At 33.8% G+C, this 18,520-nt stretch overlaps 1 protein-coding gene across 2 annotated transcripts; it reads left to right on the top strand.

Annotated features, from left to right (window-relative positions):
• Positions 1-8,165: 8,165 nt before the first annotated feature.
• On the top strand, positions 8,166-11,648 carry LOC127095677 (uncharacterized). Of its 2 annotated transcripts, none has more exons than XM_051034331.1 (8): positions 8,166-8,386; positions 8,964-9,083; positions 9,191-9,222; positions 9,981-10,022; positions 10,594-10,722; positions 10,849-10,937; positions 11,094-11,144; positions 11,266-11,648. In XM_051034331.1, the coding sequence occupies exons 2-8, from the start codon at positions 9,010-9,012 to the stop codon at positions 11,287-11,289; spliced, it is 441 nt and encodes a 146-aa protein (XP_050890288.1). In that variant the 5' UTR covers positions 8,166-8,386; positions 8,964-9,009; the 3' UTR covers positions 11,290-11,648. The 2 variants fall into 2 exon arrangements, with proteins under 2 accessions (XP_050890288.1, XP_050890289.1); XM_051034332.1 differs by lacking the exon at positions 8,166-8,386 and adding an exon at positions 8,393-8,877.
• The last annotated feature ends 6,872 nt before the right edge of the window (positions 11,649-18,520 follow it).

The following is an 18,520-nucleotide window of genomic DNA, read 5'->3' as shown; positions in this document are numbered from 1 at the left end:
AACATGCTCTTGCCTATTAGATTCGATATACTCCTTGCACTTCATACTAATATTTTTTGAAATATGGAACATGCACAATATATGAATTGAGGATGGGAACACAACTTTCATGACATTCATCAAGGTAAGTTCCTGATCTGTCTCCATGACCTTGGGGAGAAACTACCCGGATCTGAATAACTTCTTCACCTTCTTCAGTGCCCATGTGAAGTTTTCCTCCCTTTCATATTTCAAATAGGAAAATCCAACCGAAAACGACAACTTCACTAACCTAACACCAACTTCGTTGATGTAACACTAATGATCTCAAGTAGTGAGAGCTTATACATGTTTATTTTGTAAGTACAATAAAAAACAAACACAATATGAAACATGTTCAACAACTTCACAAAATCAGAATGTGCCTAAAATATATCAGTAATAACATTTGTTCAAATAAAGGAAAATTTACATATTTGAGGAAACTTATACCTATTTTTTTGTATGTAGAGTAAAAAATCAACACCAAATGAAACATGTTCAACAAGTTTACATAATCAGGATGTGTCCAAAATATATATACAATAATATTTGATTCCTCCTTGTTTTTGGTCCAATACATGTATTTCTCATGATGAATTAGTTTTAGTAGATGTTGCATTTTTGAGAATGAACCTCTCTTGCTCGTTTGGTATGTAGATCTGGCCTTATAGACCTCCATAACGCCTCACAGGTTATTTGGATCTCTATCTTTCAAAGTGCAAACTATGTACCTGAGTGCAATGTTGTATTTTGTCAGTTCATTCACAAACTGTCTTTCACGAGTTTTAAACAACATAATATATCATGACCCACTAAATTCTTAGCTAGTTCATTCATGATTGTGAACACTGCATATAATTGTTACCTCCCAACAACTACCACTTGACACATATCTCGACATAAATGGACATTTAAATTTCCTACTAAAAGTGCCTTGAGAGTAATTATGGTTCTTGTAGTTTCCTCCTCCCTCACAATCCATAATCAACTATCTATCCTCTCTTTGAGCCTATTTGTTGTATCAAAATGAACATTAATAACAATAGTACCATGATGTCTCTTAATAGATCATGACCATGATAACACGTCGGACGAGAGGGAAATATCTGTAAATTAAAATATATAATGAATGAATGATTTATGTCAGAGATGCCAAAAGTCGATTGATATTTTCACAAGATAAAAAAATATGCAAGTAAAACATACAACGTCAGTCGTGAGGAATTGAGTAAAATATGTAGAAAAACCATCCACCTTTGGTGCGCATAAGGAGAACAGGTTAAATTGAACTACTCGATTTTTCAAAATCGGCTAAAAATTCGGTATACTAGATTTTCTAAATATCTCAGAATTCACTATAAGTTTACAAATATCTGAACTATTTGCATTTTACTGAATTTTTCAAAAGTTTCGATAAAAAACATATGAGATTTTTATAAATTCGTTAAATGCTCATATCAAAATTTTAAAATTTTGATAAAAACGCAAAAATTTGAACTATATCAATAAAAAACAATACTGAATTTTTAAAATTTACCATTATTTTTAAAACGAATAATAAAAAAAACATTTTAATCGATATGAAAAATTTAGAGATGCCGCATTTGACAAGAAAAGGGATTTATCTAGAAGGGTGGCATAACAATTCCTCTAAGAATTTAACTTGCCACCCCTATATTATACCTAGAACCCCCCTAAAATTTCAAAATTCACAAAATACCTCTGTTAATGTTTACCAATCAAATTTTACTTTTCTTCCAAAATTTTCACTTTTTTTCTAACATACAAAAACAAAATTTTCGGTAGTTGTTTTGAAATTTCCCATACGCCATTTTTCACATTTTCCAAAATTCACGCATTTATACCAGAAATTTGAGAAAATCCGGAAAAAATACCAGAAATTTCAAAAAATATGATATCCAATACCGAAATTTTTCAAAATTTTTGAAAAAACAAAAACTTCAGGAAATTTGCAAATTTCTGGTATATCGGAAATTTGAAAATTTCCAGTATACCGAAAATTTTAAATATATTTGAAATTTCGAGTAACAAAGCAGAATTAGGGAAATTGCTTTTTTTGTGTGGCCCAGAGCCGACATGGTCATCTACAGATTCGTGTAGCGATTGTACGCAGTTTTTCACCACATACCAATTATGTTTTTTATGTAACAAGTTTAAATTAAATATTTTCTCGCCCTTTTATGATATTGATAATATACTTTTTATGTGATGTAAGTGACATATATTTGAGTCCCGATCTGAAGTATTAACATGTGCATAAAATATTGGTAAACAACATGATATTATAGTTGTGAATATTTATTATGATACTACAAATGGTCAGCGAGGTTGTGTAACACCCTAAATCCCGCACATAATTTATCATGTAAATTAAATATAAAATAAAACCACGTAGGGTGTCACACATTCATAACACACATGACCTGCTCCGTAACACGGGTTTCAACAGTAAATTTCAATACACACATTTGTAATAAGGATGTTTACACGATATTTCACTTATCTGAATCATACCTAGGATGTTTACACTACATCCTTCTCATCTGATCGGTATTATATATTCATAAAATAAGACATTCATAACTTGTCACTGCATACTCAGTTCCATTTTAAAGTATCATTGCAGCGGAATTATCATCACAATGATGGAAGATAAAGCAAGTAATAACATATAGTCTTAACTTCAATTGTAATAACAAAATAAGAGAGTTCTAATCAATCAACTCAACATCTTAAGAATTCTCAACAACAAAATTAGTCTTATGACTTCAACATAATCAGACATAAGGAATAAAATAAGTGTTTAACCCAACCCAATGTTACATGATCAGAGCAAGGTACCACTAGTAAAAGCGACAAAATAAAGAAGTAATCCAAGAGCTACCTTCCACTTACTTCAGCAATACTACACTTGAGTATCTACACGATGCCCATGTAAAGGCAACATTTAAATAGAATGGGTGAGAGTTCATTTCAATAATAACGATATAGAATGAAGAATAGAGTACAACATTTACATAATCATGCACAACAATATATCACATTCTTACATTCAAATCATAATCAATATCATACACGACAACATCTCAATTATCATCAACATCATACAAAATCACATCTTAATTATCATTAACATCATATGCAACAACATCTCATCCAACAACACATCAACAACAACCAATATAAATGCAACACTTATGCAATATACTCAACACCGACTCGACATGCATGTGGTAGCAAATATGAACACCTAGGTTCATCTCACTCCATGATCCCCACCATAGGATCGATTCCCTTTTGGAACCGGAGCACACCAAAATCGTTACCATCACCATAGGTAACACTTCACTAATCCCTCATAATAGGAATTAGCTACTCACACTTGATCCATCATAATGGGATCGAGGCTCACCAAAACTCGTTACCCTTAACATAGGTAACGCTTCACTAATCCCTCATAATAAGAATTATCTACTCACACCCGATCCATTACCATAGAATCGAGGCTCACCAAAATTGGACCGAAGCCCGTACACCAAGATACATGACTCTCAAATAACATGCATTAACACAACAAGGTTCACCTAAAGGATCCCCAGACACATCTCATCATTTATGCATCACATCATTCATCATGCAACAAATAATTCATGTTGCCACGTGAATAATATCAACAAATAGAAGCAACTCGTCAACATCTTAACATCATTGATATAACAACATAATCATCACACCACAATATTACAACAATGCAACGATTCATCAACTAAACGTATAAACCAATACATTTATTAATATACTAGGCATATGAATATTATTAAAACATATCAACAATCACTTCCATGTTATAGGTCTAAGTGTTAACTTCCTAACGCTTCAAACGACATCAAAATCAGACTTATGAAATAAAAGTTATGACCAAAATCGTCGGGATTTGTCAACAATTCATTAACCGAACGTATGCATAAAAACTTCACCAACACAGTAGGCATAGGAATAATAATCAATCAATTCACTTATCACCATCATATTTTATCTCTTAAATTCAGATTTCTAATGCTTCAAACCTCAACCCAAAATGATTCACGAGTTGAAAGTTATGATCAAAACCGTGCACAAAGGCGTTACTAAAAAGTTGTTGTTTTCTAAAATTTCCAACACAATTTTCATCTTTTTCAACCCCAAAAATGTCTATGAAAGAATCACCAAAATTATTTTATCCATGAAACAACATTATAACCCTCTATTTCAGATATCCAACGCTTCAAATGAAACTAGATTTGAACTTACGGATCAAAAGTTATCGCCAAAACGATTTTGATAGAAAAACACAAAAAAGGCTCCCAGCTGAGCACGATCGTGACAGACATAATGCATAATTTTCTGCGTTTTTCATCGTTGGAGGTCTTCTAGACCTCCGATTTCGATTCCGTAAAAAGTCAAATGCTCAGAAAGTTATAACCCATGTAATACTCTAATTATATAAAGTTAATTTACAGTTTTAACACAATTAAATCATTTAATCACAGTTTTAAAATTATACCTAAAACCTTCGAAATTGCAACAATGGTGGATATGTTCAATCATAAAAACAAAAAAATACACGCACATAAGGGACACAAAATTCATCGTATAATCATCATATAACAACCATCATAGCATCCAAGTTTAAAATTATGAATCAAAACATCCAACCCTAAGGAGGTTAAAGGTTTCTCCATTCTACCCTTCTACCATACCCATTACTATTGAAACAAGTTCTCACCCTTACCTGAATTTCTTGCAAAAATTCTGAATTGAAACCTTCACTCTCTTCCCTTGATCACCTTTACTATTGCCTTTTTTTCTCCTTTTTCTCAAATGTCACTTACTCTGAAAATCTCTTTAAACCTAGGTTTCTCATATTCCTTATTTTTAGGGTAAATTTTTCCAAATCATCAACTTGGCCTAAACTTAATTATCTCATATTCTTTCTTTCCACTAACTTTCTAAATTTCTCATATTTGGACCAATTATTCTATCTTCACTAATTAATATAATAAAAATAAACAAAACATTATTTTTAATTATCAAAACAATTCTAAATTATTCTACTTACTTCCATCATCCCTCCATGCCCCTAACTCAAGGATACATACTCCGCCAACACCCAGCATAAAATAAATCATCAAAATCCATAATTCAAATAATTAAAATATAATAAAATATCTAATAAAAAAATGGGGTGTTACATGTAGGAAAAGTAAATTGATTATGGATTGTGAGAGATGAGGAAATATAAAAGGACGAATACACCTAAAAGTAGTAAATCCTCATAGGGCATTTATAGTATGAAAGTGAAATTCTCTTTTAGGCTGAGATCTACGTCGAGTGGTAGTGGTTGGAAGATGATGGTTAGGTGTGGGTTTCACAATCATAAACTATTTGAGGATTTAGATGGCCATGACATATTGGGTCGTCTAAAAGTTCATGAGAGATAGTTTGTGAATGACATGATGAAGTACAACATGGCTCCACAATACATAGTTTCTGCCTTGAAAGGAAAATATCCATAAAACCTCACTAGTGTTACCTAAGTATATAAAGCTAGAACTACATACAATGCGAGAAAGAGAGGTTCATTGACGAAAATGAAAATGTTGTTGACTCTTATTCATAGAGAAAAATATATGTGTTGGATAAGAAATAGGGAATACTCAAATGTTATTGCTGATATCTTCTAGACACATCCTGATTCAGTGATGTTGTTGAATATGTTTCACTTGGTGTTAATTTTTGATTGTACATACAAGACAAATATGTAATGTGCATCATGATCATACTTTGATATCATTTCAACATACTTTGATTCATCAAATTTTTGATTATTTGGATCGTGATCATACAGGTATCGACTACCACTGCTTGAGATTGTTGGCGTTACGTCAATAAAATTGACGTTTTAGGTAGGCTTTGCCTATTTGGAGCATGAAAGGGAGGAGAACTTCAAATGCGTATTGGAGAAGCTCAAAGAGTTGTTCTCTTCTGATAAATTTCTATCGAATGTTGTGGTGATGGACCGAAAACTTGCGTTGATGAATGCAATTGAAGTTGTGTTTCCAAATTCAACTTATCTATTATGTTCGTTCCATATTTCAAAAAATGTTAGCATGAAATGTAAAGAGTATGTTAAACCATAAAGTCATGAGCATGTCATGGATCTATGGAACAACATCATGTATGCTAATAGAGAAACTGAGTTTGTCGCACACTTGAAGCACTTTGAGACTGTTTGTGTTGATATTTCTTTGTTTGTTAAGTATGTGAGTGAAACATGGTTGACACCTTATAAATAAAGGTTTGTTGTTTCTTGGACTAATAGAGTCACTCATTTAGATAACACAACAACGGACAAGGTAGAGTCTGCTCAATGAAGACTAAAAAACATATTGATTACAAGCTAGGGAGATTTATGCCGAAGTTGGGATGCTGTGAACACCATATTGAAGTTGCAGCTAAGTTCAATCAAGGTCTCGTTCCAAAAAAGTATTGTCAATATTGAGCATCGGTATAATACTTAGTTCTATACCAACTTGCACTGTTTTGTTTCAAGGTAGTGTATACAACACATATGAAAGGAACTAAATAGGGTAAATTTGTTGGTACAAGAAAATATGCTTGTGGTTGCTTCATTAGAACAACACGTGGGTTACCTTGTGCATGTCAACTTGTCGGTTTCCAAATACAAGGCAATCATGTTCCTTTAGATCCAATTTATTTTTCTTGGAAGAAATTACACATTGAAGAGCATGACGTCAATCATGAATATAGTGTTACAAAGTTGGATTTAGAATCAGAGTTTGGAGAGTTGAAGACATATTTCAATTTTTGGGATATTGTAGGCCAGAGGGTGTTGAAGAAAAATGTTTGGGAACTAACATATCCACCCACAACTTCGATGTGTCCACCGCCGGTGAAGTACAAGCCAAAGAAGGGAGTTAAGAAGAGCATAAAGGGTGGGGAGAATGATGTGAATTGTGATCCTTCATAGTGGGAGTATGACGAAGGCTCGTAGGGAGTCAGACTACAAAGAGATCATGCACGAAACCAACAGGAAGTCAACTGTCAAGTCTGCCATGTCAAAGTCAACCGTCCACTGCACCTTCGAGGCATCTTTACTTGTCTCAATTTCCTGGTTTCTTGCATCCACACATTGATGACATTGTTGATGTGGGTGACAATGAAAATTGTGATTTTCGGGCTATTGCAGATTTACTTGGACGGGGCGAAGAGTCGTGGTTGTTGGTTCAGACGCAGTTAGATACTTAAGTTCATCAACACCCTAAAATGTTTTCCAATTTTTTTTACTTGGATGTGCAAAGTTGAGAATGTCTTAAAAGTAGAACACTTGGGTGTGCAAAGTTGAGAAAAATGGATGACGATTCGTGATATGGGTTACCCTATTGCTTGTAGGTACAATGTCATATTTGTCTCCCTATCAAAGAGACTTGACATTATCTTTTCCCCTCTTACCTTAGCTCCACCTATGTATATGAGCATGCATAAAATCATTGATGTTTGTTTTGTCAACGACAATCATTGGGTTCGGGTAAAGTTGAAACCTGATAGTCCATTGCCTCCCGTCACTGACCGTTGGATACATAACTGTACCGAAGATGCAAAAACATGAGAATCAGCATATGCAAGACGAATAGGCACTAGGAAAATGAAGTTAGAAAGTCATCCTAATTTGTTATGTAATCTTGTACGTATAATAACTTTTGTGAAAAATATGTATATATTATATGTGATTAATTTTTTATCGAACCATTATGCAAACCATTGTGTCAAAAATATTGAAGTTTCATGTTTTTGGAAATTCTATGCTCATACCAATTTTTTTTACAATTTTCGAAAATTTTGGACATTTTACGTAAAATTCACAATTTCCATATATTTTAACTGGAAAATTTAAAATTTTCGATATATTTTTACCAAAAATTTGAAATTTACGTTACTTACTTTGTGGGAGTGGTAAAAATTTATATATTCAAAATTTACTATAACATATTATAAAATTTAAAATTTCCGAAATTTTTTGAAGGGCATCAAAGTAAATTTGCTCAAAATGAAGGTGCCACACGTGGAGGGTGGTAAGTTAAATGTTCTTCCTCTCTGAAGTGAACACGGACTCACTCAACCAACCCATTGTAGCCCAAGCATCAAAGCCCGCCCGCATCAAGAACGCATATTTCATCACGCAGTTGCGAAGGAGCGTGTAAGAAAGAAGAGACTGAAAAGGAAACAAGTCAAGAAGAATTAAAAGAGACCCTAACCTATCATCATCACCATCATTCGAACTGAGGTAACTGCGTCTTACTCTTAACAGTAGCCTTTTTTATTCTACTAGTTAATCAACACCAACATTTGGTTTGTTAGTTAATTTTTTCATGCACATCACCTGTTTGATAAAATTGCATTTGCTTTGTCTGTTAATTTTTTCATGCACATCACCCGTTTGATAAAATTGCTTATAGGTTTTGAGCTTTTGCTTTGCAATATTGGACTCATCATTTGTTTTGCTAGAGTCTTTGAACGAGTAGGAAGAGTTAGTTGTTATGGTTGTTGTTCCTTCATGATAATTTAAATTAACTGCCATAATCATACACACAAAAAAAGATGGATGGAATTCTGGGAGCAATGGAACATTGTTGAAATGAATGAAAACATTGGCTTGGCTGGTAAAGTCACTATTTGAAAATTAAAAGACACACAAAAGCTCCTTCAAAAGCAATACCATTTCTCTTACTGCCTTGCAAAATTTCCTCTCCGTCGGTTCCTTGTTATCTGCTTATAGTAATACTCAATAACATCCCAAAAAAATCAAGTTTATTTATTTATTCTTTTTCATTCAAATAGTTGATTTTTTCTGTGTGATTCAGTTTTATTTAGGGACCCTTTTAACCTTTTGGGTCCAATTCAAGTTCAATGGGTCCTAAACAATGTCAAATCTGCCACAAAGCTCAGTCCAAGTACAAATGCCCTAAATGCTATTTACCTTAGTGAGTAAAACCCAAACACTTCTTCCTAAGTTTCTTTATATTGTTATTATTATTTGATTTTTGAAAACTGTTAAGATCCCATTTGATGTTGTATTTTCTGTTTGTAGTTGCTCACTGGCCTGTTTCAAAAACCACAAAGGTATGTAATGATTGTCTATGCCCTTTAACACATGTTCTCCTCGCGTTATTTGCTTGCTTATTATATGTTTGATGTAATGCGGGTATAAAGGTTGACGCTCTGGATTTATCAATGAAGGGAATGTCATATATTTAGGTCATATTTGGTTAAACAACTTAATCTAACGCTTATAACATAAGCGCTTTTAAGTGTTTATGCAGAAGCTATTTTGATAACAAAGATACAATAAATCAAACCGTTTTCATGTAAACCAGAAGTTGTTTTCTTGTGCTGTTTTGTATTTAAGTCATGTTTGGTTAAACAACTTAATCTAATGCTTATAACATAAGTGCTTTTAAGCGTTTATGCATAAGCTATTTTGATAACAAAGACAAAATAAAATCAAACTGTTTTCATATAAACTAGAAGTTGTTTTGGAGAGCTTGTGGAATGTAGAAAACAACTCAGGTACTTGTCATAAGTTGGTTCCATAAGTTGTTCTAAAATGTCTCACAAGTGCTTATTTATGTGAGTAGATAAGCTCAAATATCCGTTGTGCAGCTTGAACACAAAATGCTTGCATGATTTGTTTCCTGTTGACTTTTACTTGACCATACACTTCAAAATTGGGAGATATTTCGTATTAACTTGCTCATGGTCCGGGGGCAAGTGAAATTTGCACCGCGGAGCTATGATGCCATAGGCCTTTAACCATGATTACCTGTGACACAGTTTCCTACTCAATACTTGTATTTATCAGTCTTACTTCAATGTTGCAGAACTTCCATGTGTCAATCCAACAACTTCAGCACCGAAAACAAGTAAGGTTTTTATTCACCTCAATAACTACTTTAGGCAGGGTAATCTGCATCATGAGGATGGCTTTTTGTCGTCAATCTCTCCCACGGTGGTTATCAGATTTGTAGTTTTACATTGATATTGATGGTTGCTTATTATTTCATGACACCATTTCATACGAGGACTTGTTTTACCTCCATCTGCCTTATCATTTTTCATACTGGGAAGTTAGGCTCGTGCTATCCATGAGGTTTAGAAAAGGATTGAACCCAATATAAAAATCTATTATAGTTAGCCTTATGTTTTTTATACAATAGACTGCTTTCACCATAACCTTAACTTTCTTCTGCAGACTTAAGTGGTGTATACCTCGTAGATACTCTTCCTTGTATTTTGCCCACAAATTATCATTTTAAAAAATTGTGATGTACTCTCAATCTCCAAGCAAAATACACTTTGCTGTAAAAATGAATCAATCAACAATGTTTTAAGAATGGGCTAAACTATTAGTTTTTGGAACACAACTTCCAAGTAATAATCAATTACTTTGAGGCACTTCACGATCTGATTTTATATTTCTCTATTGTTCAACAGCTGCTTTGGAATCACACGTAGAAAAGCCATCAGTTGTGGAAAATACTGTTTTGGAAGCAGTTGTAGAAAAACCATTACTTGTTGATAAAAGAGGCCAGGTGTTGGACCAATTCCAATTGGAGGCTATAGGTACTTTATATATCTATAAAAGAATATGAGAATGTCCTAGATGCGGAATGGCAGTAATGAAATTTCACTATTAAAACCATAGTTGATTAATATTTGTTTTTTTGAATGAATGTATTCCTACTGCAGCTTCTTCTAGTGAGATTCGTGATGCTTTGAATAATAAATCCCTTCAAGAACTAGTTTGCCGTATTGATTGTTCCCCAAATGCTGAGAATGTAAGAAATATTAGTCTTTGTTTATTCTCACTCACTATCTTTTTCATTTATTGGGTACTCTACTGCGGCGTTAAAAATACTATATATTAATTACTAGTTTCAGTTTTAATACTCAAAAGAAGTTAATGAAATGTTAAATCTGTTACTCTGGGCCAGGAACTTGATAAAGCTATGGCAGATGAGGCATTTCGCGTGTTCACAGACAAGGTAATGTTATATGTTGAATCCCATATGAATTCTCCGACTGAGTGTTGAACTTTGTAAGGTTGAGTAACATTGGATACTCTCAATTACCCTAAATCTCTCTTTTGTTCTCATTGGATTCCAGATTTTATCAACTATCAACCCCTAAGTGCGGAATGAAGAGTTTGTGGACAAAAGTCAGATATGAAAGTAATAGAAGATAAGCCTCAAAATTTTCTGGTTTTGGTTAATCAGTATATCTTTTTTTTCTTCATTTGTACAGCTCTACCTTGTTGTTATTCAGCGTTTGTAACTTCATTGAGCTCATGTATTGGCATCAAATTGATTTTGGTACATTTGGATTTCTTGCATGTATAATATATCCCCAAACCTGTAAGCGTTGCCTTTTACTTCCTTGGTTATAATTAAAACTTTTACTGAACCAAAAGTCATGGTATCTGACTATCTGTAGACTTTGTTGCCTTACTTTCTGTAAACTTTTCATAAGTGGCTTTTGTGTTTGTTACACTGCTAAAGCGTATTATTGTTATTACGAGTCATCATTTTTTTGATTAAATTTTGTTTAAAATTTAAATTGGCAAATTAGGGTTTTTGTCAAGTGAACATTTAGTACCCTTGAATTTAGATGGGTGTACCCTCAACCAATAAAAATATATAGTTTAATGCCACCTTTTTTTTTAATTTTAAAATAAATTAAAATTTTAAAATAATTTGCACTAAAAGTATTGGTACCCATTTTAGAATTATGAGTTCCAAAGAATTTATCTTTTGTCAAATACTAGGTTTTGTTTGAGAGTTTGGAGGGAAAGGGAGGAGAGGGTTTTGAAAAATCAAAAAGATGGAATGGAAAAAATAGAAGGATTTTGGTTGAGAGGATTTTGGAGGATTTATTTTTATTTATAACACTAAAAATGCTTTAATTTGGAAATTTTCAAAATTTATATTAATCAAGGGTTTTGAAGAGTTTTGGGTAGCTTAGATAAATTATTTTAATATAATTTTTATTGTTATAGTATTTAAAAAATTAAACATATGTTAATGATACAATTATTTATCATTATAAACCAAATCATTTTTTCAAGAAATGTAGTTTTTTTCTTCATATTTTAAAAAAATAATCATATTTAGTATTTTCTTATGATCATTGTAGTACGTAAATTGAGGGGAAAATTTTCCTTTTTTTTTTTCATAATCACTCCTCTCACTCACACAAAAACAATATACCCTTCTCTTTATTGTTTTAGTACATTTGTTCATCTCCATCTCTCTCAAAATTTTCAAATCAGTTCGAAAAAGACTTGAAAGCTAATGAAGCTAAATCTTCTGAACCCAAATCTATTACCAACTCATACGGGGTCAAAATGCTAAGGGTAAAGATGAGAGAGAAAGGAACATCAAAGAAAACTAGAGTTTTTGGATCAAGCAACAATGTTGATGAGCTTGAAGTGATTCTCAACCCTGTACCACTGCAAATGGTTGTTATAATTGACATTTCCACAGATAAGTCAAAGAGTGTTGCCACCAAGAAGAAGAAAACATCTAAAAATGTTAGTACCTCTGAAAAGGAACCATTTATGCGTGTTCATAATCCTGTTGATTCTATTTCTAAGAAAGCTGATTCCAACCCCATTGAAAAAATCATTAATCGTGTTGAATGCACTACTGAGCAACCACGTGTGGAACCACATGTTGAATCAGATGCTGGTCCACATGTTGAACCAAATGTTGAAACATTTATTCCAACATCTGGTGAACCACATGCTGAACCTCATACTAAACCCACTGTTGAACAATGAGAATAATGAGAAATATTGCCAAGTCTATAGCTGATAGAGTTAAAGACAAGAAGAAGAAAAAAATGTTACTCATAAGCTTGCTAAGATGAATACTGAGAAGGCAAAGAAGAAATATTCTAAAGAAAATCCCATGAAAAAGAGAAAAGTAAAGGAAACAATTACTGAGAAGAAGTCTCTGAAGAGAAAACTTGTGCAAACAAGTGACTCTGAGACAAACGATGCACCAGATGTCCTGAACATTGTGACCTCCTATAGGAGAAAGATTGGAGGAAATATAATTCCTGTTAATATTCCAGCTGTCCCCTTGGGTAATATATCATTCCACTCAGAAGCAAGTGTAGAAGTGGAAGTATGTGTTTTAGAGAAGAATTTCTCTTGAAAGAGAGCTTAGCAAAAAAGCTCTTGATTGTCAAGAAATTGTGAATTTGTTGAAGGATACTAAGCTAATGAAGACTGTGTCAGACGTTGGTCCTTATCATGGGAAATTGGTCAAGGAATTCATTCTGAACATATCCAATGAATGCAAGGTTGAAGAAAGCAAAGAATTTAGGAAGGTGTATATAAGAGGATGTTATGTGAAAATCTCTCCTGAAATCATTAATGAATATTTAGGGAGAAGCAAAACTAAAGAATATGATGAAGTACCCTCCATTGACAAAGTTGCAAAATAAAGTCCAAAGAAAGGTATGCTTTCTTCTGGAAGATTAAGGGTAAGATATGCAATGCTAAACATGATTGGTGCAACACCCCTTTTTCTACCCCAAAATACTTAACATATAATTAGAGTAAATAAGCACGCATATAAACAAAAGGGCGTCACATCGACGTTTTCGAAAACTAAAAACTTTCAAAAACCAACATCATTCATCATTAATACACAATACACCTGGTCATTTAAAATAACACATTTCAATTATCATGAATATTCAAGAATATGTGTTCGCAGCGGAAAAGAATGAATACTCATGTATTTCATACAATGATCCATGTCCCATACCATGATCATCTCTCAATAATCTCCTCAAGATAAAATAAAACTATATCCAAAATATTTGGCACGATGGCCTCTCCAACAACAATTTCAAATAAATATGTTCACAAGTAATAACGTAATGCATATCCAAATAAGATATGAGTTCAATACTAACAATCTACCCCGTGTTACATGGCCAGAGCATTGACTCATTACCTAGTCTTCAACTAAAATATGGAAACTCTCTGGCTAATCTCGAGTGAGCTACCGTCCACTTACTTCAGCAATACTACTCCTGAGTATCTGCACGATACCCATGTAAAGGTAACATTCAAACAGAAAGGGTGAGAATTCAAATCATTATGAAGAAGTATAATAAGGCACAATGATTAAATCAACAATTAAAGGAATTCATCATACTTCGTATAACCATGTAAATAATATTCATCAACATTTATTTCACATGTTTCAAACATCCATCAAAACCCAAGGAGTACAATATTAAAATCCAATACTATATTCCCAAAAATACACATAACTACAATTATCACATAATCACATATTTTGCCAAGTTATGTATCTAAACATCACCAAACTCAATTACCATATCTCATACACACATCACAATCACAACAATGCATACACTCGATGATCACATAACTCAAATGTGACTCAATGCAAGACATGTGACTCTATGCATGCGGTACCTCAATGTGAACCCAACGTTTCACCGCTTTCCGATTCAATATCGAGAATCCAAGCCACGCTTCCGATCCGGACAAGATTAAAGCCACTACGCCTATTTCCAATTAAGGATCAACGTCTATATGGACCCAACGTTCCACCGCTTTCCGATTCAATATCTAGAATCCAAGCCACTACGTCTATTTCCAATTAAGGATCAACGTCTGCTACGCCTATTTCCAATTAAGGATCAACGTCTATTACCATGTGAACCCACAGTTTCACCGCTTCCACTATGAAGCCGACCATGCCATGAATGAATGTATAAATACCAATACATATGCAATTAAGATCATCTCTACCATCTTAACGTTCCACATATCACCATAATTCAACTCTATGAATTATCCACAAATGGTACATATACACATTCGTAACAATTACACCATTCACATAATATGCAATTAAGATCATCTCTACTATCTTAATCATTCCACATATAACCATAATTCAACTATATGAATTATCCATCAATAGTACATATACACATTCATCACAATCCACTATTCACATATATAAACTAATTATCAAATACGCACAATTAGATTTCATCTCAAAATGATTACAACATTTAAAATCTCAAATTTTCATTTTTCAACAGTGTTAACCAGTTAACGCATTTGGTTAACCTGTTAACGCAAGACAGAATACAAATTTCTAACAGATTTTCAACAGTGTTAACCTGTTAACGCATTTGGTTACCCTGTTAATGCAAGACAGAATACAAATTTCTAACAGATTTTCAAGAGTGTTAATCGGTTAACGCATTTGGTTAACCTGTTAACGCAAGACAGAATACAAATTTCTAACAGATTTTCAACAGTGTTAACCTGTTAACGCATTTGGTTAACCTGTTAACGCAAAACAGAATGCTATTCTTGCGTTAACAAAAAAACAGAATGCAAAATTTTCTGCGTTTTTCATCGTTGGAGGACTTTCAGACCTCCGATTTCGATTCCGTAAAAAGCCAAACGTTTAGAAAATTATAACTCATACAATTCTCTAAGAATATAACGTTAATTTGCAGTTTAACACAATCAAATCCCACAAATCAAGAATACTCATCAAAACCTAACAATTTCAAACAACCATACAAAATTAGGGATTTTAACCTAAACATACATCTACCCATTGACCCAATTATACTAACCCATAATAATAAGGATTTCCCCTTACCTCTTCAATTTTCTGGAAACCCTAGCTCCTCTCTTGTTCTTCCCCTCTTCTCCTTACTTTTCCTCTTCTCTTTCTCTATTGTTGTCAAATGATCAAATGAATCCTAATTCTCACTCTCCTCACCTCTTATATACTAGTATTCTATTTGGGCTTAAAGCATGATACCTCTAATTTAATTAATAGGCCTAATAAGACCTAATATTTAAATATCTCTAATTAGTTCAATTAAATTAAACTAACACAATATGCACACCAAGTTAATTAATTCAATTATTCATTATATCTCATATCAACTAAATAATTAATTAACACACCAAATTAATTAATATAATCAATTATTATACTACCTAACAACCAATTAATTAATTAACACTCCAAATAAATAAAATAAAATATAATAATAATAATAATATAAGAAATAATTACTAAAATTGGGTTGTTACAACTCTCCCCCACTTAAAAGATTTTTAGCCTCGAAAATATCTCAAACGAACAACTCCGGATACGATTCCTTCATCTTATCCTCGAGTTCCCAAGTAATATTGCCATTGACGACTCCGTCCCATATCACTTTCACAAAAAAAATCTCCTTACCACGAAGCCTCTTCACTTCTCGATCTTCAATTCGCATAGGTGATGTATCAACCGTCAAATTATCCCTCACTTGAACCTCATCTAATGGACAACATGCGATGGATCCGCAATGTACCTCCTCAGTTGAGACACATGAAACACATCATGAAGATTAGAAAGTGGCGGTGGTAATGCAATCCGATATGCCACTTCACCTACCCTCTCGGAAATCTGATAAGGACCAATGAAACACGGCGTCAACTTACGCGACTTCAAAGCTCTACCCACACCCGTTATTGGCGTAACTCGAAGGAATACATTCTCATCTTTCTCAAACTCAAGAGCTTTCCTCCTCTTATCATGATAACTCTTTCGACGACTCTGAGAAGCCTTCATCTTCTCTTGAATCATCTTAATCTTATCCGTAGTCTCTTGAATCAACTCGGGTCCAACCGCAACACTCTCTCCCGATTCGTACCAACATAAAGGAGCTCTACACCTTCTGCCATATAGAGCCTCAAAAGGTGCCATTCCAATACTCGAATGGAAATTGTTGTTATACATAAACTCGACCAAAGGCAAGAAACTATCCCAATTTCCTCCTTGTTCCAAAACACAAGACCTCAAAATATCTTCAAGCGACTGAATAGTCCTCTCCGTTTGACCATCAGTTTGCGGATGATATGCCGAACTCAAACGCAACTTCGTACCCAAAGCACTTTGCAAACCTTCCCAAAATCTCTAAGTGAACCTCGGATCTCTATCCGAAATAATGCTCGACGGAATACCATGCAAACACACAATCCTTTTGATGTACAACTTAGCAAGTCTCTCCATCGAATAATCCATCCTCATCGGAATAAAATGAGCACATTTCGTCAACCTGTCCACAACGACCCAAATCGCCTCACAATTACTCGACGTTCTCGGCAAACCCGAAACAAAATCCATAGAGATACTATCTCACTTCCACTCGGGAATAGATAACGGTTGCATCAAACCAGACGGCTTTTGATGTTCAATCTTTGACTTTTGACAAGTCAAACATGAATACACAAATTCCGCTACATCCTTCTTCATACCTTGCCACCAAAACATCTTTCTCAAGTCTTGATACATTTTAGTAGCACCAGGATGAATACTCAGACCACTTCTATGCCCTTTCTCAAGAATCCTCTTTCTCAAATCCGCAACGTCCGGAACACAACCTCGATCATGACACCTCATGATACCATTCTCATCAATCCGAAAGTCACCACCTTTGCCTTGATTAATCAATGTCATAACATCGACTAATTTCAAATCTGACTTCTGACCTTCTCTAATCTCGTCAAGAATGCCACACGTAAGCTTCAACATACCAAGTTTAGCACACGACGGCGTCGCTTCACAAACCAAACTCAAATCTCTAAATTGCTCCAACAATTCAAAGTCTCGAATCATCAACATAGACATGTGCAATGACTTCCTACTCAATGCATCGACTACAACATTCGCCTTTCCAGGATGATAATTCAAACCAAAATCATAATCTTTCAAGAATTCCAACTATCTCCTTTGCCTCATATTCAGTTCTTTCTGATCGAACAAGTACTTCAAACTCTTGTGATCACTAAACACATCAAATCTCGATCCAAACAAATAATGTCTCCAAAGCTTCAACACAAACACAATGGCGGCCAACTCTAAATCATGCGTCGGATAATTCCTCTCATGCACTTTAAGTTGCCTTGAAGCATAAGCTATCACTTGCCCTTTTTGGTTGTGATTGAAGATTGTTTCATTTATTTTGCCTTTTGTTTTTAGGCATGGTTTTTGTGGTTTTGTAATAACTATGACTTATGCACTTTAACCATGGTTCTAGCTACTCCAGTTTGTTACTCATCTCTATTAATGGTTCTACTTTATTGCCTTTCAGCTTTGTTTTCATGCCCTTTGGTATATTCTCTGGTTTTCATTTTTTTTGATCTTTTCCAAATTGTGGAAAACGGGGAGTAATGTTGCGTGGAGTGCTGCTTTGTGCTTTGCTTTAATGTTGTATGTTATGATGTGATGTGTAGAGTTCTACTTTATGCTCTATTTTTATAGTTGTGTGCTCATATGCTGAAGCATCTGTC

The sequence above is a fragment of the Lathyrus oleraceus genome, chromosome 6 (assembly GCF_024323335.1).
Source record: "Lathyrus oleraceus cultivar Zhongwan6 chromosome 6, CAAS_Psat_ZW6_1.0, whole genome shotgun sequence".
Lineage (NCBI taxonomy): Eukaryota > Viridiplantae > Streptophyta > Magnoliopsida > Fabales > Fabaceae > Lathyrus > Lathyrus oleraceus.
The sequence above is the reverse complement of the archived record's forward strand: the minus strand, read 5'-3'. Positions and strand labels throughout refer to the sequence as shown.